Raw genomic sequence first — 22,118 nt, 5'->3', positions numbered from 1 at the left:
TCCACAAGCAAATGAATGCCCGTGTCTGGGATTTCCCTGGTGGCAGTCTCAGGTGACAGGCTGTTGCCAGTTCACTACCAACAAGCCAAATCTGCAAAATCCCTATTCCACACCGGTATCCCCTCCCCTAACCTGTTAATTGTTCACCTCCAGCATGTGGATTTAGCTGTTTTGGCCATAATGATGAGATGTTCCTCAGCCTGCTGTTAAACAGGACTTTGTTCAGACTCATGGGTAGTAGATGGGGAGTTGTCCTTGCTCATCCCATGGCTGAATGGGTGCCAGTAGGGATTAAAATCTTTCCAGCACGACATCTCCTTGTATTTTCAGTTTACCAGCGCTAAGTTACCAGCACTAAACCCCCAGTAGATGTTTGTGATTACCTTTACACACTGTCCTCCCCCAACATCAGCTTTCTGGTTACTTTTTTCCCTGACTTGATCGGTTTTCCCCCATTTTTTCCTTCTTTCTTACCCAGCAGGAGAAATACCCAACACTTCCAAAGTGCTATCAATATCACAAAATACTTTTGACCAAAGCCCTGGGTTATTTTATCAGATGTTGAGGAGAAAAAGGAATGGCAAACAGCCCAGAACACTGATCAGAAAACCTGCTTCAGCTTATTAATTTAACACCTGGCATTGTCTGCCTTGTGCAGCAAGGTCCATAATATGGATTCCAAATAATTAGAGGAAGGTCAGGGGCAGGTACAGACCTTCTGCCTGCACTGAAGCAGCCAGCTCAGGCACAGCAGGTGGGAGATGCTGACCTCAGATTTATGTGGGGGCCTCATTTCTAGTCAGTGATTCCATATCTAATTAAAGCATGCGCAGCACCCATGGAGTGATTTGTTGGAGCTGCTCTGAGGAAGCATCAATTGGACCAGAACTTTGTGAGAAGCAAATCCCTATTCCCACCCAGGAATATCCCATTCTCTGGTCTCAAACAGCCCCTGAGGTACAAATTTTACTTCTTGTGTTTCTATAATAACCTTGAATTGTTCCCTCTGATTTCATGGGTGTTTAAAGGGAAGAATTAGAGATTTCTGCCCATGGCCTTGCCAAGGAGGACAGGGATGAGCTGGAATGCTCAGCCAGGCCCAGGCAGCCCTAATTCCTTCCCTAGGCCCAAGACACACAATTCAGAGGAGAAATCCTTACATCTGAGGAGGAGTGCCAGTTTTCAATGACACATATACAGACCTGGGTGGAGGCAGGAGAGAGACTCAGAGAGGTTTAAAGATATTTAATAACTTAATTCCTCTGGAGCAAGGATCGTGATGCATGCTGAGAAACACACAGGAGGAAATTCAGTGCTACCACTTGGAGGGTCTGTGGGATGCTGGGTGACTCACGTGGTCTGTGAATATTTCCATCCTGCTGCCAGGTTGGTTTTCTTTCCTTGCAGCTTCCCTCCATCCCTTCAAACACAGCTCAATCCCAGTTTGTGCTGGCTTTATAGATTCCTTCCTTACTTTCCCCCTCAGATCTTTGGCAATCACCACATGCAAGGAAAGGGGTTCCTCAGCACTGAGGAGTCGGTGTCTAGAGGTAGCTGGGAAAGAGAAGCCAGCAGAAGAAGCAGCAGCAAGTCAGATCCCTCTCTGGCACAAGAAACTTATCCTGTTAAAATAACTCTTCCTTTATTCCCAGTCTGACCAGAATAGATGCCACCAGCTCACCCCAGAGTTCCCGCTGGACACAGATCTCACAAGACATCCACATTCAGGGTTTTCTCAAATCTATGATTAAGTCTAGGTCCAGAAAGATCCATACAGTAATTCCCTGATGACTGCTTGCAGCTCAGCTCAGGGATTTCTCCACCCTCCTATCTCTCACGACCTTGTCACAATGACTGGCAGGTTGAATTTTAGACCAGCTGGTGGCTGTGACATTGACACACCTCACGCTGGAATCGTTTAGATGAGCGGATAAAGTTGTCATTCAAAAGCCATCCTTAAAGCATCCCCCATCACACATCCAAAGGAAATCCATAAATCCAGCACTTGTCCTCCCTGTATACCTAGGGGGAAGAAAAACTTTTGAGTCACCTTTTTTTTTTCAGGATGCCAAACCTGAGATCCACGGGAGGAGCATCGGTGGCCCATTGGGCCTCGAGTTTTAAATGGAAACCAGGAATCCTGATGCCTGGTCTGCAGGGAAAAGACCACTTCATAATAAACCAAGCATGACAACACTGATCCAAACTTCATCAACTGAAATCAAAGGCAGGAAAACAAAGGAGGGGATGGAGGGAGACAGGAAAAATGAGCGGGTCGAGATGAGCTGAGCACACATTTTAATGGGGATTTGGACTCCCCGCTGCTGCTGCTGAAAGGCTTTTGCAGCAATCTTGGCTTCCCCTTCCTGGATTTACTGAGCTAATCAAACACAATTCAGTGTGGACTGTAAGCCAACAAAATCCACAGCTGGTGAGAGGGAGTTTGGGAGCAGGACCACGGGGTGGATGGATGGGAGAGAAGCCCCTGCTCCAGACAGGACAGGGAAATGGCCAAACACCACCCTGAAGAGCCAGAGCAGCCAACCCTGGAAACAGCAGAGTCAGAGCCACCTCTGAGGTGTGTTGGGCGGGGGGAAGAGCAGTTTGGTGGCTCCATGTCTGCAAAGAGCTTCCAGGCTCACCCTGGCTGGATGGGCATGGCCAAGGTGCTCACCACGTCCTACATCAGCAGCTCTGGGTCACTGCTGGGGGCTGGACTAGTAAGGACACATATCAGGGGTGTGCAAACTAATGCTGGAGAGGCTCTTGAAAATGCAGAAACCTAGAAATGGCTGCAACAGCTCAGCCCAAATATCCATAGAGCCATTCATTCATTCTCCAACTCTAAGAGAAGAAAAAAATAACAAAACAGAGATAATAAAGTGAAAATTCTCCTGGTTTAAGCACCCAGCTTCCAGCCAGCACTGGCAAGGGACTGCCTGCCCTGGAGCCTGTGCTGATGTCATTGTATTGAACAGCTCTCAATAGATCTTTCTTTCATTAATTTGTCTAATTGCTTTCCAGCCAGTTGTGTTCCTGCCCTCCATAATGTGCCTCTCAGTGCTGCACAGATGAATGATACACCATATGAAAATGTCCTTTCTTCTGTTGTTTTTAATATTCCGCTTGATAATCTCATATAAAGTTCCCCAGATCTTGTGTTATGAGAAATGGGCAGTAATCATCCCCTCTTCGCTTTCTTCATTACACTCCTGATTGTCTGGATCTATTGTGGCCCTCTCAGTCATCTCTCTTTTAGATGAAAATTGCCAAGTCACACAATCTCTTCTTGTGTACCTCTGACAATCCTGAAAAACTCTCTCTAGCACCAATTACCTTTTCTGCTTCATTCTTCACCTGTTTTTAGCTCATTTATAAATACACCAAACACCCTCAGCAGACATTCCCATGGGACCTCCCCAGATCTTCCCTTCCTCCATTACAACCCTTTATTCATGGTCTTTATTTCCCACCTTTGAACTGGTTGCTAATCTATCAGAGGACTCATCTTCCTGTCCCATGACAGCATAGTTGAGATTCCCAGCTATGGGAGAAGTATAAATTCCTTTGTATTAACCACATCATCCCTATCACATGGACTTCCATTTATTTAAAGAACAATAATTGACTTGTGACACCCACTGCCCTCCCCCAGCATGTCATGTGCTTTTTTTATTCATCCATTCTTAATCACGGCTCAATCAAATTAATGGGGGAAAAAAAATATTCCACAGAATCATAGAATCCCAGAATGGTGTCTTGGAAGGGATCTTAAAGATGATCTAATTCCAATCCTTCTGCCGTGGTCGTCTTCCACAATCCCAGGTTGCTCCAAACCCCATCCAACCTGGCCTTGAACACTTCCAGGGATGGGGCAGACACAACCTAAATTCAAATTTCATGGTTCCAAATTCCAGCTCTTGGACCTTTCAGGAGTTTGATTTTAAAGAAAAATATACATTTTCCAGCTTTCATTCTTCCATCAAGGCCAGTATAGGCAATGAGGTGTAGAGCAGATCTAATAACGTGGCAATTTCACACCAGAGTTTCCCAAGATCTTGCAGTGAACATCACTTTTATGCTGTAAAAGCATTTTTTGCTGAGCCCTCAGCAGCAGCCACTTCACACAGCTTGTGCCCTTTGGAAAGTAAACTTCCGGGGGAACCTCGTTAAATTTTAATCATTTATTTTTATGAGGTTAGCAATGTGTTTCCTATGTGGGCTGCCTGATGATTGTTTTGCAATTCACACCCCAGAGTCAGCGATCCTTTTATTCCTTTTCATTTTCTTCCATTGAATGCAACTTCTAGTTTTAAATAATGTCTCTTGACTTTGTTGTTTAAACAGGTACTTTAATTTTTTTTCCATTCCCTTTTACTATCTTTAGGTCTTTTTTTGTAAGTCATATAACTTCACAAGCCTCCTACATGATGTTTTTATGCAGGATAATGTGAGGCACTGTACCTTCTTTTTACCCTGTCTGCTCCTTTTAACAAGTTCCTCGATTTTATGTTGTTTCTGCTTTGAAGTTGAACTCCACGGTAATTTCTATTTATTTCTTTTATTCTGCATCTCCAGGACACTGAATTCGAGCACTACGTGGTTGCTCTTTCAGAGCAACACACTGATATCTGTGTCCTGCAGCACATCCTGGGAGTAAATCAAGAATAAATCCAGATTTGTGTCTCTTTCCCTGGGTTTACAGGTATGAGCTCCGAATGTTGTGACATTTGCTCAGTGCATACGAGGCCACTTGAAGTCTCTCATTACCACATTCTCTGCCTTCCCAACCTTTTGTATTTCTCTCAGCGTGTCACTGTCACTGTCACTGCCTTCAAGTGGTCAATAAACCAGCCTTAACACCGTGCCCTTCCCTGGGGACACCTTGTCACTTGTGCACAGATTGACCTTATTTTCTTTCTTTGATTTTACATTTTCTTTAACACGAAAGCCCTTCCTTTATCATTTCGGCCTCCTCTATTGTTCCTGGGTGATTTATGCCATAAATGAGCTTCCCTTTATCGAGGTTTCAGGCTGTGTATCCCATTAGCATCTTCATTTAAAGCAGACTGTGCACAGGAGCAAGTATATATTTAATTCTGTCTGATTGCCTATTCTCATGTGCCTTGATTAAAAGGGACATTCATCGGGATTGATTTTTGATGCTTTAACCTGAATTTTATCAAGTTCCAATCCAATTGCCTTCCAAGGATAAAGGCATGTTATGACTTCACCTTTACACAATGAGTTTCAACCTTTAAAACCTCTTCCCTGCCTAATTTTTATTTAACCGGCAACAAAGATGTTCCTTCCTGTGCCGGCTCCCACTCTTTGAAAAGGTTTCCTTATTCCTTCCAGACTTTTCCTACTCTGTTTTCTTAACTAATGCACTGAAACATTTTCTCTGTTCCTGGCTTTGCATTTGAGAAAATGCCTCTGCAAAAACGTTGATTTTTAGCCTGTTATCTTAACAGTGTCTGTCTTTCCTCCAGGATTTTCCTCCTACTGTCCCCCTGCAGTCGAGAGCTGTGGCAACATCCCATTAGTGCACTGAACAATGCCAGGAAATATTCTCTAATCCCAGGGCCAAGTGACATGGTCTGATCCCAGACATGTTATTGAACTCTATTAACTTCCAAAACACCTTGTGGAAACCCACCCTGACCGGTTTAATTCCCAAACATGTCCAGGAATTGTTTGAAGGAGTGATAGCTGGCCCAAACCAAGCTAGATCCTAATAAATTTGCAGCATTGGGAGTTGTCTTCCAGCACCCAATAACATTCCATGGAGTTAATTCCAACTATAAATATATGTTATATGGCCCAGCACCATAGGATTCCTCCCATTGGGGTCACTCTGATTGTCCTCAGAAACACACAGAGATGTTCACCAGGCACCAAATAATGGCTTCAAACTGACACAGGGCAGGTTTACGTTGGATCTTAGGAAATAATCTTTATTGTGAGGATGGGGAAGCCCTGGCACAGGGTGCCCAGAGAAGCTGTGGCTGCTCCTGGATCCCTGGAAGTGTCTAAGGTCAGGCTGGACAGGGCTTGGAACAACCTGGGAGAGTGGACAGTGTCCCTGCCCATGGCAGGGGGTGGAACAAGATGGTCTTTAAAGTCCCTTCCAACCTAAACCATATTATGATTCTGGCAGACCCACGCCAGTCTCTTCTTGCCCAAACATCTCTTCCAGCCCATCTGAAAGCTTCTCCTGTCTCTATTTGTGGTTTGTTTGGTTTTTTCCCCCCAATGGAAACAGAAGAGTTGCAGTGTCCTAACCTGGTAACTCAGGGAAAAGAACCTCCACAACATCAACACTGTAAAATGCAAATCGAGTCAGCAGGAGAAGACACTCGATTCATGTTCCCATCCTACAGAGATCAGTCTGTCCACCAGTGCAGTGGCCCTGGGCCTGCTCTGGAGTCCTTCCAGGGCTATGCCAATGTAACGCTGATCAGATTTCCTGCTCCTTTTGTGTCCACGCTGCCGGGAAAAGTGAGATAACTTCATGCCAAGTATCCCAAAGGGGCAGCTGCAGGAGTGACAGACAGGCCAACAAATTCCCATCCACTTTGGGAGAGATGTTTCATCTGCAAATGGGTTGTACATGACAGAGACAAGTTGCTATTTCAGGTGTTTAAAGACATGCTATAACACTGCTTGGCCTTAATTTTGGGCTTCAGCAAGCTATTGATTTTTTGATTCTTTATATTATGTTAATGATGTCGTGATCGTATCAGAGCAGCAATGTACTCCTGCAAAGCTCCAGAGTGCAATATTTAATAGATACTGTTAGTATTAATTGATTTTGCTATAATTCGTTCTACGCATGTTTTCATGCTTAAGGGTTGGGGTTTTCTATTTTATTAGCAGTAAATTCCCTAAATATCCAGGCAGAATGAAAAAGTCAAAGCATTTACTTCTCCTGTTATTTTTCAATTTGGGAATGGGGGAAGTGGGGAAGGCTGTCCTCTCCAGCTCACCCCAATCAATAGCAGATTAAGTATAACACTCAATAACAGGACTGATGTGCTCCTGAACAGCTCAAGAGGCCATCAAATGATATTTTGTCAATTGGACAGATGAGTTTATGCTGTGGGTCCACTCTCCTTCCTTTCTCACCAACTCTTTCAGATCCTAACCCAGATGCCTCATCCCTGGAAGTGTCCAAGGCCAGGTTGGACAGGGCTTGGAGCACCATGGGGTAGTGGAAGGTGTCCCTCCCCATGGCAGGGGATGGCACTGGATGATCTTTAAGGTCCCTTTCCACTCAAACCATCCCTGGATTCTGTAATTCTGTGATCTTCTATCAGAGCAAGCCAGGATGGAATTCTTCGGGGCAGGTTTTTTTTTTCTTTGGTCCTTAAAAGCAGAGAGCGGAACAGAGAACAAAGATTTACTCTTGCCCTACAGTCCTGGCAAGAATTAACTCCCCACCACACAGAAAACCACTGTCATGTCCAGGTACCCTGAGACCCTGCCCAGAGAGACTGCAAAATTCAGAACCATTCCTGGAAATAAATTTTATGAGGCAATAGCCTCAAGATGGAAAAATCATTTCTGCTTCCTTGGCTAATCACACACTGAAAGTTATTTGTGACCTTGTTTGCAGGGCTGGGGCTGGGTGAGGATGAGGAAGGGATCAGGTTGATTTGCTTGTGTCCATGTTTGCATTTTCTCCTCTCCCTGAGAAAAGCTCCTGGCAAGCACCCCAACATCCTCCTCCTGCTGTTATTAACTGGCTGCCTCTTCAGAGGTGCTGGGTGGAAAAGGACCAGGGCAATCTGCAGAAAAGCCACCTCTGGCCCTGCCACATCTCAGAGATGCTCTGCTCTGATAACACATTATCAGGTCAGGCAAACTCTAAGAGACTGGGAGAAGACAAAGCAGGCAAGTGTTATCTGAACTGAAATCCTGCCCTCTTGCCCTGCACAAAATAACCCCGTGCTCCTTGGCAGGGCTGGCTGGCAGCCCTTCCAAACTGGTGTTGGGGACAGGACGTGGCTGGCTGCCTGTTCCCAGCTCCTGGGGAGCCACAGGGAAGGACAGGTCCAGGAGGCTCCTGTCCCTCAGCTGCAGCTGAGAAAATCTGCAGACAAAACCTCTTTGTGGGGGAGGTTTGGGCCCAAAAGACAAAAGGAGTTTGGTTTTGTTGTGGTCATCTCTTCACCTCAGCTCTGAGCCACGAGAGTGGGGTTTCATTAATAAAGGGGCCTCATTAATACTGGGGTCCCATTAATCCAGGGGTCCCATTAATCCAGAGGCCTCATTAATACTGGTTTTAAACTGAAGGAGGGTCAATTTAGATGAGATATAAGCAAGAAATCTTTTACAATGAGGCTGGTAAAATACTGGCAGCAGTTGCCCAGAGAAGCTGTGGCTGCCCCATCCCTGGAAACATGCAAGGTCAGGTTGGATGGGGCTCTAACCCACCCTCACCCCAAAATGTGCACTTTGCATCTGCACCAAGCTACCAAGGGAGAAGCCTTCCAGGCATGGGAAGTTAGATTGAAATTATTTTCTTCGCATGTCTCAATTAAAATGTAGATCTCCTACAATGCCTGGGGCAGAGGGGCAGGAGGCATTGGGAATGAGATAGTCAAGGGAGAAGCAAGACATGGGGGGTGTTTGCTTCTTCCCTGCCTGCCTTAACCCTTCTGGTGCCACCTCTTCTCTGACAGAAGGGTCTTCATTGGGATAATCAAGGAATAGCACATTTGCAACTTGTCATGACTGCCAAGGCTCCTTCTGCTCTAATTAAACAAACCCAAGACCTACTCAGCCACTGGCGAGATGAACTTGTTATTTTTGTGTTTTATATATATATATATATATATATATATACATATATGCTTTTTTTTTTTTTTAATTTATTTATTTTACTGTCTGGGACCTTGCAGTCATCACATCCAGCTCCCTACAGGACTTCTGCAATCCACTCATAGTCAAAAGTGTTTTAAGTCTTAGGGTCTCACACCCACCCATGAGGTGAGGAACTGTTACTCCTGTCCTACAAACAAGGGGCTAAAACACAGGGAAGTTAAGGACTGGAGTCATTTTAAGTCGGGCATTGTTTGATATGGTCGTTTCTCAGTAGCTGCTAAAAGAAACTGGCACTTCCAGAGGCCAATTCATTCCACTGCCTTCAACACCTCAGGGTTAGGAGGAATGAGTTCAGAAAAAGTCCTTGTCTTCACTGTCTGCAGAGACAAGAAACCGAGGAGCAGATGAGATAAATCCCATCCTAAGTAATTTGTCCAAAATCATGCAAGGTACTATGGCAGAGCAAGGAAATTAATTCTGCTCTCTTGCCTAAGGAACATTCTGTAACCAGTGGATCATGCTGACGTTCCTTTCTGAATGCACCAAGGGGTCCAGAACTTGTTTTCTCCAGCCAGAACCTGTCCCAGATCTTGTCTTACAACAGTGACTCAGTCCTTCAGCCCACACCAATTCCCACTTCCCTGACCTCCCAAATCCCTTTATCCACTTTAGGCAGAATCCTCCTCCAGCTCCTCCACTCTGTCCCAGCAGAGCACTCAGCATTTCCCCTCCTCCTCAGAATATTCGTCTCAACTTCTGCTCAACTTTCTCTTTATTTTTTGCCACAAGACAACCAACAATAAGACGTGCTAATTGCTAGTGCAACTTCCTAGGCAGGGAAACAAATGTTGGAGGAAAATGAAAAGAAACTTGCCCTTCCTTCTGTTAGCAGGGGCTAATTCCAGGACACAGCCAAGCTGCTTGCTGTGGGGCTGCCCTGTGTCCCTACAGCACTCAAATAAGCCCTTTGCCAGGAGCAGGAGAAATTCACAGCCAACACCTCTGTTCTTCACTGGGAATTTGGCCTTCCCTACAGAGGATGGCAAGAAAACATGTTTTATTTGAATATCCTGGTTTCTTGCATCCATATCTGAAGTGGAAAATCATGGAAGACAAGATGTTCAAGAAAACAGGACAGTGAGTTTCTCAGAGCCACTCACCAAACAAAAGAAATGCAGATGTTGCTGGTGTTAGGGAGAAGAGTGTGCTTAGAGCAAATCAAGGAGGATCCGCCCCCAAAATAAAGCCCCACTGCCTGATGAGAGAATCAGCTTCAAGCTCAGTAGCTCCTGTGAACTCTCAGAACCTCCCTCCAGGACCACAGTTCTGCTGGGACAGGAATCTTGAGTTGGAAGGGACCCACAAAGATCACTGAGTCCAACTCCTGGCCCCGCACAGGACACCCCAAAAATCCCACCCTGTGCCTGAGAACGTTGCCCAAACACTTCCTGAACTCTGGCAGACTTTATGCTGTGACTGCTTCCCTGTGGAGACTGCTCCAAAAATACCAAATTCTTGTATCCAAAAGTACCCAAAAATTACAAAAAAAAAAGAAAAAAAAATAAAATCTCTCTGGTACAGAAGTCAAAGTGGAAAGGATCTACCTCTGCACCTCTGCTTGAGGGATGGAGTGCAGGGGGATGTGGGAGCAATAGGGAGAGTAAAGGGCTGGGGACAGATGTGCTGGTGGCACATGGGGAGATTTGGCAGCAGGTCACTGAATGTGGCAATGTGCAACAGAAGATAGGAGAAAGGAATTCTTCCCTGTGAGGGTGGTGAGGCCCTGGCTTAGGGTGCCCAGAGAAGCTGTGGCTGCCCCTGGATCCCTGGAAGTGTCCAAGGCCGGGCTGGACGGGGCTTGGAGCACCCTGAGACAGTGGAAGGTGTCCCTGCCCATGGCAGTGTTGGAATGAGATGAGATTTTAAGGATTCTTCCCACAAAAATGATTCTCTGATGGCCTGTGTTTATGGGCAGGAGTGTGTGCAGATCCATGGAGAGAATGAGTCTGGATAAAGACACACCTTAAAGGTTTGCTGTGCTTTTCTTTAGGATGAATTTCTCCCCGATCCTCTCCTGCTCCATTCCCTTCCGGGACTTGTCGCAGGTGGAGGCTGATGAAATGCCACAGAAGCAGCAGTGGCAGCGCAAGGCTGATGTTCCCCCAGCCTGGGGAGGGCTCGTTTGATGTGCCATTTTCCCTTATTGGCAGCTCATTGGCTGCAGAGGCACCGGGGAGCACCTGACAGCAAGACAGATTCCCTAAAAGAGAGCGATTCCCTACAAACAGCCCAGAGACAGTTCCCTGAGCCATCCATATTCCCTGACACTCGCTGAGTGCCACAGCCTTGCAGCAAAGCCTAGCCCTGCTTTATTGCAAATTGGGGCGTTGGAGGACTTTAAACTCCACGGGAGGAGTGAGACTGGTCACGTTGTAAAACCCGTGGAATTTTGTCCATCCTGAGAATTTGTGAGGGGATAACGTCCCAAGCTGGGGTTAGGCTCTTTTCTGTTGCCATTATACAGAGGTCTAAAGTCACTGGGGATGTCCTCAGGCCCCCATCTTATCCTCCAGAAGAAAAGTAGACTCTGTGTCATATTTGTCAGCCCCAGGTGACTGTCTCATACCTGAGGTGCCCCAGCTGCAGCACAGCAGGGATGAGCCACAGAATCGAATTCCTTGTGTAAACAAAACCACCTATAATTCAAAGTCTCCTTTTATAATATAATAATAATCAGGTGTTTAAGCACCTGATTATTCCTTTTTTTGCTGTTTCTTGAGGGCTGAATCGCCCTGCTGGCTTTGTCATCATCTGTGTTGCAGTTTAAGTCAGGGAATACTCCTTCCCTGTGACAGTCCCTGTAACTTTGCATCTCAGCTCCAGTGCACACCTGATTTTTAAGATTTTTAAGGCTGCTCAGGGTGGCCATACAGCTTATCCCTGTCCCTGTTCCCTAGGTATCTCCTGTGGGATATGCACCCAGAGACCTTCCCCTGCTGAACTTTCTGCAACGCTAAACCTGAGCTACCAATGTTCCTGTGATGGAGACAAATCCCAAGTAGGACACCAAACTCACAGGGCTGCACGAGGAGAAAGCTTCTGCTGGAACCCACTGCACAAACTAATTATCTTCCCACCCCTCCCCACTGCCCTCTGGCAAAATAAGCTAATCAAAGAAAAGGTTGTTATCAAAACACATTTACCACACGCCTGCGTCTTATGGCCCACAGTGCCCAGTGCTGTCCCTGAGTTGCCTCAGGCAGGTACAGCCACCGAGACAATCAACTTGTGAAGGGCACAGCTCTGCCCTGCACTGCTCAGCACAGCAGAGCAGGAAAAGTACTCCCGAGAGGGACACGATGGCATTTAGGGAATGGATGCTGCGATGGGTCAGTTCTCCAGGACTGGGGATCGGCTTAGCGAGGTTGATTCAATGTTATCTGTAGAGAAACAGGATTCCCAGAGCCTCCTATTCACCTGGGGCTTTGTCACCATCAATAGCCACGGCTCCCTGTCCTGAGAATTTCCTCCTCCTCCCCGAGCTAAGAGCCCCGATCTCATTTCAAAAGGCCACTGCAGAGCTGTCACATTTAGGGCTATTTCCTTGTCTCCAAAGGTGTGAAAGGATGGGTACTTTAGCTGTACCTCAGCAGGCAGATCAGAGGTTCCCTGGGCTCAGGGCAGGATGCTTTGATGCCCCGATGCTGTGCTTCCCTCCAAAACGCCCATTCCAGTTTCCATAACTGCCTGGGAAGAAGTGGGAATCGCTCCATGCCAAGGCCAGTTGAGGGAGGATGACTCCACCTTCCCTTGCTATCAGGTGGAAGGGCTTCTCAGGCCAGCTGTGACCCGGGAGGAGTCAAACCAAGACATCCTGAGAGCTCATTCACTCCTGCCTTTGCCACCACTGACTGCCAAGCAAATGACTGGAGACTTTCAAACCAAATTAAAGATTTCAGATTTCCTGGAATTACTTTCCCTCCCAGCATTTATGTTTTTCTCCCCATCATGCAGCAGCACGGAACTGGAAATCTCCTTTGCAGTGAGAAATGGCCACAAACACCTTGGACACACCAGGGTGTTGAACTTAACAGCTGAAGTAGCTCTGAGCCTCCTTTTTGATGGGGAGGCACAGCCCAGCTGGGTACAGATTTCTGAGGAAAAACAGGGTTTGAGCTGGAAACCATGTTCTCCATGTGGCTGCTCCATCCTCAGGAAGATTAGGACAATTATCACGTACCTTTGACAGGACTCCCAGGTGTCTGAAGGCTTCAAGAGCTTCCCCATAGCAGGATAATGTTAAGGCAGGAAAGGATAGAGAAAGATTTTCCTATAAAAACGGCCCCAGCCATGACTGTGAGAGCCAGAGGGTGGTCAGGAACTGGGAAAGGCTCCCCAGGAATGTGGTGACTACCCCAACCCTGTCAGAGTTCAGTAACAGAGTTTGGACAACACTCTCAGGGATCTGCTGTGATTTATGGGGCTGTCCTGTGCAGGGCCAGGAGCTGGAGTTCGATGATCCATATGGGTCCCTTCCAACCCAGGATATTCCCTGGTTCTATGAATTTTTCATCGTTCCAGGCAAGTGCAAAACACCTTCTAAATTGCTGCCTAATTGGAGGGACTCCAGTTTGCACCTTGGGACAAAACAGCACAGGGAGAATAAGGCAGGGACAGCTGAGGGTTTACAGGAGCACAGAGCCCTGCAAGAGTCAGTAAAACCCTCTTTTCTCACTGTTAAAGCTCAGAGTGGCCCAGGACTGGGTGTGATATTTCAACCTCCTGCAAGCCTGACCAACACAGCCCCTTCCAGAAGCAGCACTGGAGGAAAAGACTGGGAAGGAAAAACAAGGAGGAGAAGGGGAAAAGAAAGAACAAAACCCCTCAGCCTGAAAGAGTCACGGGCTTTCAGACGGCAGAAAGTCAAGCAAGGAAAAGACCCTTCAAGAAAGGTCTTATTGCAGCCTGTGTAGGCAGCTGAGGTTACCCGAGACTCTCTGGTGGCTCAAAAGACTTTGACCAAGAAAGTTAAAGCCAGGGCCGATCAATGAGCTCTGCCAGAGGCAGCGCATCAGGTTACCTGCTGAGCCCAGGCACCGCGAGCTGCACTTTGGAACTTTTCCCTTTTTTTCTCCTGGTCTGGCAACGAGTCTGAGGGTGGATAACAAACCTCCCTCCCCCTCCACAGTAATCACTAGAAAACAGCTTGCTTAAATGTTTTTTTTTTTTCTTCATATTGTGTTAGGAAAGAGAGTTGTAATTTCGGGGTGTACGAGTTGCCCACACAAGTGGCTGTGGTGGATGGGAGGAGGTGGAGAGCAGGAGGATGTGGAGGGTCACTCCCCAGACACGGGGGTAGGTGTCTTCTGCCAGAGGATGGCATAAAACCCCTTGAACAGAGCTGGTTTTTTGTTGGGAAACCAAAAATTTCTCCTATGCGTTCTGAGGTGTCTCAAAGCAGCAGGGATCCAGTTAATCCAGGCCAGCTCCACCTGAGGAATTGTGTGTGGGAGAGTTTGGCCATCCCTTGACTAACCCAGAGCCAAAGGGATCCAGGAAAGGGACTGGTATGGCTCAGATGTGGGAGTCTTATGTCATTGCTTCTTCCATGGGGTGAGGATGCCTGCAGAAGGCCACTGGATCCTATTCCCAAGGTTCAGGAGTAGCAGGATCTGCTGGCACGTGCCCTGCAAAGCCAACAGAGCCAGCTCGGGTGCCTTGGGGAGGCTCCGGCTGCCAGAAGGACACACAGAGGACATGAGTAGCTCCTCAGAGCTGAGCAGAGGAGTGCAGGGAGCAGAGCCAGCTCCTGGCTCCGATGTCTCCACGCAGGACAGACTGGAGATGCCTAAACAATCCCTCTTCCCTCCGCAGCAAATGTCAGCTCCTCTAAACCAACAGCGCTTGTTGACTGCTTTGCTCAGTCTGCAGGGCTGGTAAAGACTTCTGGGGGGAGAAAGAAATCACAGATGCCCAAATGTTTCATTCTAATGAAAAAATAAAAGTAGAAAACTAATGCTTCCTTTCAGAATGACTTTTTATTTTGAAATCTCAAGCAATTTGCTAAAAACTGAAACCAAATCCCAAAACAAGAACTTCCAAAGTCTAAATGAATCATTCTTCAATTACTAAATGGAATCAGTCCCTTCCAGAACAGCTTTCAAGAACATTTCTTATTAAAAAAATAGTTGGCCACCGTGAGCTGGTGGAAAGAAAAAAAGTTTTGAAATATCACAAGTTCTCCCAGAAAATGGGACTGTTTCCCTCTCTGATTGCAATTAATGACCTGCCAGCCAAGAGGTCCCCAGACCTGCAAGGGCAGATTCCAGAGCAGAGGGAGGCTGGTGCCTGGGGGTGCATCCTCCCTTAAGGACAGCTTGTGTGTGTTCAGCTATTCCTGTTGGAATTAGATGGACGTTGCATGAGGATGAAATGAGGCAGCAAGGAGAACATTTAGGAGTGGCACTAACACAGCAGAGCCTGGGATGGGTCCCTATGCACCCAGCAGGGGATTTCCCTTTAATAGAAGGTTGCCTTTCTCTATAGGGATGCTGCTTTTCTGCCCTAAATTTCCATTCTCATGGCAGCTGGGGTGTTAAACACAACCCAGGGATGCTGTGCAGAGCTGAAAACCCATGTGGTGACCACGTGCACATGGACCTGTAAATGTGCATAGAATAACAGAGGGGTTTGGTTGGAAGGGACCCTCAAAATCATCCAATTCCAACACTGCCATGGGCAGGGACAACTTCCACTGTCCCAGGTTGCTCCAAGTCCTGTCCATCCTGGCCTTGGACGCTCCCAGGGATCCAGGGGCAGCCACAGCTTCTCTGGGCGACCTGTGCCAGGGCCTCACCACCCTCACAGGGAAGAATTCCTCCTCAATATCCAATCTAGAATTAGGGACAGCTCTTTCAGTTGAGAAGGTTTATCCCTCCTCTGGGGATAAAGAGCTTGAACTATTGTTGGGAAAGAAGGAAAAGGGGGCTTCCAGTTTGGGTATGGATGAGACAGGAGTAACCTTCCAAGGGGATTAGAAGGGTGGTCAAATTTGGGTGGCATCTTTGGACAGGGATGCATCTGACACAGGAGGAAGCTGCTGAATTCATTCCAGGGTTGCAGAAAACTTCACTTTTCTCTCACGCCTCTCCACAGCCCCCATTCAGGCTGCTGACATTGCTGTGACCTTGCAGCAGTCCCGAGTGCCAGCTCGTGGCTTGGCAGCCTGCTCCCTCCCTGCTGCTCCCACCCCAGCCCCTCTCCCTCCCCGGGAGACCCCCGCAGCCACCGAGTGCCACATTTTGAACTTACACCAAGTAAATGATTCACGGCTGCCTAAAGAGACCTGAGCAGAGCCCGGGAGGGAGCAGAGCTGGGAAAGGGAGGGGGTAAAGATCGGGGTAAAGATACAGAGATGAAAAGCTCCGGTGACCTGCTCTGTATCAGCTCGTCTTCTCGGGGCAGAAGCCAATCAATCCTCCCCCCCTCTCTCCTGCAGCCGTCTGTGGGTCTGTCTGCCTCTCTCTCAGAGGACTTGAGTTTCTCGGTGTAAGGTTAGGACAGCAGAGCTGTAGAAATCGATTCCCAAGCCCTGGCATGCCGCCCTCGGTGCAGACAGCCCAGCTCCGCTGGGAAAATGGATGGGGAGCTGTCCCTGGACCTCTCCGGTGGTGGGAGCTGAGGATAGTTGGAAATGGGGCTCTGGGGAAGAGGGGTTACATCAGCCCTTGGAGGGAAAATCCCAAAATAAGAGAGGTGTGCACGGGAGAAACAAAAAAACAGATGCTGTAACCCATTGGGCAGTTTCCACCTGTCTCCCAGTCCACCTCTCTTCCTCTGGATCGTTTCTACTGGAGGAGGGTGAGGGAACAGTGTGGCTTTGCCCACAAACCTGGTTCCCAATTCTTGCACAGCCCAACTGCCTCCTCCATGCCTTCCACAAGCTCCCACATCACTGGATTCAGCCCTGCACTGGGAATCCCCTGGGATTCCTGGCTGGGAGGGAAGGGGAAAGGGTTAGCAGCCAGGAAGGGAAATGTTTATGGCATGTTTCCCCAGGGATCCTCGTGCAGGAGTTGTTGATGACATATCCCACTTGAGGAAAAGGCTGTTAATGAATCTTAAGGGGTTCAAATGTGCAGAAATTTCTAATCAGAGGCTCAGTATTCCAGCATCCTTACCCTGAATATACTGCGCAGCCAAAACTTGTTGAGTGGGATGTAATTAGCTTCTTTGCTCTCAGGGCTGCCCAAAAGGATGAGGAAAACTGAGACCCTTCTGGGACACCTGATGCTGCACTGAAAACCCCTCCCAAACTAGGACTGAAAATCAGATTTCGTAACACCAAGGAAAACTAGAGGGAAGCAACAGACTTGAAGTGGGCTTTGATAACATTTGCCTTCAAAGTGCTTGCAGAAAACCCCACAGGGAATTAACCTCAGTGACCCCACTGCAAGGTACGTAAATAAGAGGTGTTTCTCTTTTCCAGATAAGGAAACAGAGGTTAAGTGGCCAGAGGGAGGAGGGCACGGGGATGCTGCCATTAGCCAGGTCCAGATCCCAGCCACACCTCTCCCTCAAGGATCGAGCCTGCACAGGGATTTTTTGTTTTAACCAAGTCGATGCTGCCAACCCCACCCACCACCCTCCATTCCATTTCCAATACTCCTCAGGATGAGCTGCTGCACGCTCTGCAGTTGTCTCTGCCCCTTTTCTATCCTTTTGGGAATTTATTGCTGCATGTATTGATTGCTTGACCCTGGATGGAAGGAGATGAAATATCCAGCATTGCTGTGGTACAATCAATGAACAAATTCACACTTTCCTGTGCTGCTTGCACACGTCTGTGCTGTCCCTTCACTGACAGCAAACACACGGTGTCCTGGAGGATGGATGCAGGATAAGATGGGATGGGAACACGCTATAAAGCTCTATATCAAATAGAAATATCCTCAGGTCAGCAGGATGAAAGTTTTCTGGGCTCTTGCCCACCACACCACAACTCAGGACTGGTTTGCCAAGGTCCTCTTGAGCAATTCCAGAGCATGAGCCACATTTTCGATGTGTTTTGGGATGAATCCCCCAGATCTGATTTGAAATTAAGCAGACTGCCATGGTTTTGGATGAGGGTCACACAAGCTGACAGAAGCAGAGCATTCAGAGCATCGACAGAAGGTTGGAATATGGTCCAGGTTTGTTCCTTTCTGTTCCAGGAAGCAGAGGTAACAAAGTCTATCACTTCAGCCGAATCCCTGTCTCCACCTGGAGAGTTTGCAATGCAACAAGAGGAATTCAGGTGAACTCAGAGGGAGAAGACCAACACACTGCAAGAGCAGGGCCCATTAGAAAAACCCTCCAAGGCTGCCAAGGACACCGGGAGGCTTGGAGTGACAGCACCCTGCAGAGCCTCTCTCAGCTGGAGGCTTGGGTTGGACAGACCCACTGCACTTCCCAGCCACCGTCTCTGCTGAGGGGGGCTCGGCAAATGAGACCTCCCTGCCACTCAGAGCCAGGAGCTCAGCCAAGCTGACACCTCCCTCTCCACAGCTTGGGCAGAGGGCTCTCTGCAGGAGGAGATCACTCAGGGAAAGGCTGCAGAGAGGCAACTTCAAGATCAATGGCATCATTAAACAGCCTATGGAAAACAAAGCCAATGAACTGATACCCCAGTCCTGAGGACACCGGGATCCAGTGCTGCTTGTGAGGCAGGGGATAAACCAGAACAAGAAAGTAATGGAATAGTGAAATGAGGTCCTTGCTTGGCCTGTTAAACCAAAACGTCCCAATGAAAACTACCTTGGAGTGGATCCCATGTTGTTTAGAGGGATCTGATTCCTCTCTAAGGGCGATGGAGATCACCCTTAGAGTCCAAAAGAGGAGAGGTTCAGCGTAGCAGCGGAAAGCTGGAGGTGCTGAGACAAAGGCTACTGGTCAGAGTAAAATTCCCTTAAGGAATGGAAACCACCAGGAAAATGTCCACCAGAGAAGAGCTGCTAGAGGGCTGTATTCAAAGCACATCAGGCTGGACAGGTGCTTTCCTGGTGCAGTCAGCAAACTGTGGATAGAGTGGTGGAGAAGCTCTGTCCAGCCTCTACTACCCTTCTTTCCCCTTGTCTTCCAAAAAAATCCTTTCTCAGTTAAACAAATTCCCCCCCCAGCAAGTCCCAGAGACCTTTTTGGAGGTACCTGACTCAGCCAGGGATTGAGAGAGCATTTTGCCCCTCTAGCTGTGTTACTACGAGGGCAGGTGATGGGGACAGGCAGGGCTGGGACAGTGATGAACCCCAGTAGGTACTCACGTGTTGTGAAGGACACACCATCCGCAGTGGGGATCTCCCGAGCCCAGGCACTCGCTGCAGGTCTCGTACTGGCTGCACGACTCCACGGGCACCCTGGTGAGCTGCAGGAGGAAAGGAGACAACCTGTCAGGCTTCTCACAGGGCTCAGAATGGCTTGATGGAGGTGCCACCCTCCCTGCCCCCTTCCCCTGGTGCCTGTGCTCCTGCAGGGACATTTGTGCAGGGCTGGGCAGGACTGGGGCAGGCAGAGGGATGTGGATGGTTTTCTCCAGAGCTCAGCCTGGTGCAGTCCCTGTCCAGATCCTGGTCCATGTCCCCTCTGGCCTTTCCCTCTTTCCCTGTGGCCCTTCATCCATTGCCAAATGACTTCACTTGCAGGATTTCCCAGGAATCAGCAAATCAGGCAGGCTGTGGGGATGTGGTACTTTGAAGTTAAATTAATTCATTTCGATTGGACAACAGGAGATCTTCTGCAGCAAGTTAAACTCCCTGGATCTCATTGATTTCTCTGGTTGTGGACTCTGTTGCTTTTTTGGCTTCCTGTAAGAACTGAGGTCTTGTGATGTTTTTGTCTCCCTCCTATGACCTTGTGCACCACCAGTCCCCACTGCCACTCCCACTGGAAAGCATTAGTTCCACTCCCCATTGCCCATGCAACTTTCCAACCATCACTTAACCCATCCTGGAGATGTTGGTCCCACCAGGAAAATGAAAAAGGCTACCAGACTGGGTATTTTCTTGCTGTAGCCCTGCTTTTGCAGCTCAGAAGGCATTAGAGTAGGACCTGAAACACCCATCTACTGCCAAAATACCCCATTTTATCACCTATTTTTCTTTTATTTTTCCTTTTTAATTAAAGTATTTCAGTGAGAGGTTTCAAAGGCTGAAGAGACTGCCCAGCCTGACCTCCTGTCTCACAGACCAGCGCTTTTGATTCTTCTTAGGTTTTGTGAGCCCCTCACAGCCTTTGAAGCCAAACACACAATTCGGGCCCAATGACCTGATGGTCCCTTTTCCATTGAATAAGCTTCAGAGAGGCTCTCTAATATCCAGTCGATTGCTGGTGTCTTCACCCCAGTTCCTGTCAGCGGGGAGAGTTTATTCCCTCAGATGACAGCGTGTGGTATTATCCTGATGAAACACCACTGAGAACTGCCAGCTCTAAACTGCAGAACAGTTACTCCTGACAAATGACGAGGGAATACACCTGGATCCCAGGGACAATTTTTTACTTGGCACAACATTCAGGAGAGTTTCAGCTGTGAAGTGACAGATTAAGATCTATCCTGGCTGCATCTGTAAATCAACCAAAAACTGGCTTTGCAATTTAATTTTTTTAATATAAATATATATTAGGCAGAATTCCAGCTCTGTATGAAGACCTTTTCTGCTTGTATCAAAAATTGTTTTTCTCACCCCTACCCACAAATCCACACTGTAGTTGATAGTCTACAAGCAAAAGCTGAAAATGTGCCGTTTTGCCTCTGGCAAGTGGCAGAAGCTTTAGAAAACTTCAGGTAGAAACACGTTGGGGTTTATTTACCATTGCACCACTGCCTGTGACAAGCCACCCAGAGAAACCAACTATGGCTACTGAAAACCTTTAATGAAAAAGTGAGAACGTGGAGAAAAAAATCCTCAAAGAAAAACCAACACAAACTCACATTTCTCAACTGAATCTATTGCCATGAGCATAAAAACACAATCAGAACAGATCACAGAGCAATAAAAGTTATAAGAACAAAACAGGGAGCCAGTCATTCAAACTCCTCTAATTACGGTGGCCTTGGCAGTGATGAGTAAATGGTTGAATTTCATGATCTTAGAGGTCTTTTCCAAGATTCTATGATTCTTTCAAGAAGTTTAAAAATTAAGATGCTTTGGCCATGAATGAGGTTGTTCCACCTTCCTTAAGCTTATGATCAAGAAGGTATCACCTGCTCATGAAGTATAAACTTTATGCCTCAGAGTTTCACCCAATTAAACTCATTGAACCCAATAGTCTGTGTCATATCCAAATCTCCAAAGGGACACTTTTTCTTTACGAGAAGATACCAAAAGGTGGAGATATTATAATTTATTATGCCAGCCATTCCCACCTCTTAGTTCCACCTGAGAAAAATACATTGTGAGTTATTTTATCTCAATCACATCAAGCTTGGCCATGTCTGCGCTGTGGCCACCAGAGGACTCGAAGAAGAAGCAGATAATTTAGTTTTGAAAGACTCTAAATCTGCCATTCCTCAGTCAAGATGCAATTCCCACCTGGTAATTAGAATTTTGTGAGCACAGTTGGGTTTGGCTCTGCAGTTCCCACCCAAACAACCCTCAGTTTGACATATGGTGCTGCTTGATTTATCCTCATTAGCTCTAGATAGCTCCATCCAACCTCATTCCTGAGCCAGTTAACACCTGTCTGATAGAAGTGAGCCGTGGTTAAGAAGTTTAGATCAGAACATGAACTTTTCCAACACCTGGTGATCCTGGCTTGAATGTTCAGAGTCAAAATCCACTTGTGGCTCTGATACATGGACAAGACAGAAATCCCAGAGGACTGAAATTTGCTATTTCTTGGCAAATTGCTATAAAGAGAGTAGATAAAAGGTGGTCTCTGTAGGTTTTATTATTATTAGTTAATTTGCCATCAAAGGATATCCAAATTTGTTCCAGTGGCAGGTAGAACCTACTGGGAACCCAGATCCTCATCTTTGCTGAAATGTTTTCTTTCCAGTGTGATTGGGTATATTTTGTGGGGTATGTGTTGTTTTTAGGAGCATGCCTGGCTTGTGCTGCTGTCCCAGAGACCACAGGGATGTGCCATGAGCTTCCCACATCCTGTCAATCCCACCAGAGTGTGTCCCGTGTCACCACGTGCATTATCCCTGCCCTAAAAGTCCTTTCACGAGTTCACCTCAAGCAGCTTTATTGTGAGATTAATTAAAACTGTACCACGCTGATAAATGTCTTGGGCTGGAAGTGTCAGACCTTCCA

General features: G+C 47.3%; 1 protein-coding gene across 4 annotated transcripts in view; it reads right to left on the bottom strand.

Moving 5' to 3' along the window:
- PLXNA4 (plexin A4) overlaps positions 1-22,118 on the bottom strand; it is a 421,812-nt gene that overhangs the window by 123,847 nt on the left and 275,847 nt on the right. For 3 of the 4 annotated variants that reach the window (XM_010410007.4, XM_039570440.1, XM_010410006.4), the window contains exon 5: positions 19,128-19,228. In XM_010410007.4, coding sequence (XP_010408309.2) covers positions 19,128-19,228 — 101 coding nt within the window. Of the gene's footprint in view, positions 1-16,112; positions 18,091-19,127; positions 19,229-22,118 lie in introns of those variants that run through there. The other variant, XM_039570441.1, reaches the window with a different exon arrangement.

Source organism: Corvus cornix, chromosome 1A, assembly GCF_000738735.6.
Source record: "Corvus cornix cornix isolate S_Up_H32 chromosome 1A, ASM73873v5, whole genome shotgun sequence".
NCBI classification, from domain to species: Eukaryota; Metazoa; Chordata; class Aves; order Passeriformes; family Corvidae; genus Corvus; species Corvus cornix.
The sequence above is the reverse complement of the archived record's forward strand: the minus strand, read 5'-3'. Positions and strand labels throughout refer to the sequence as shown.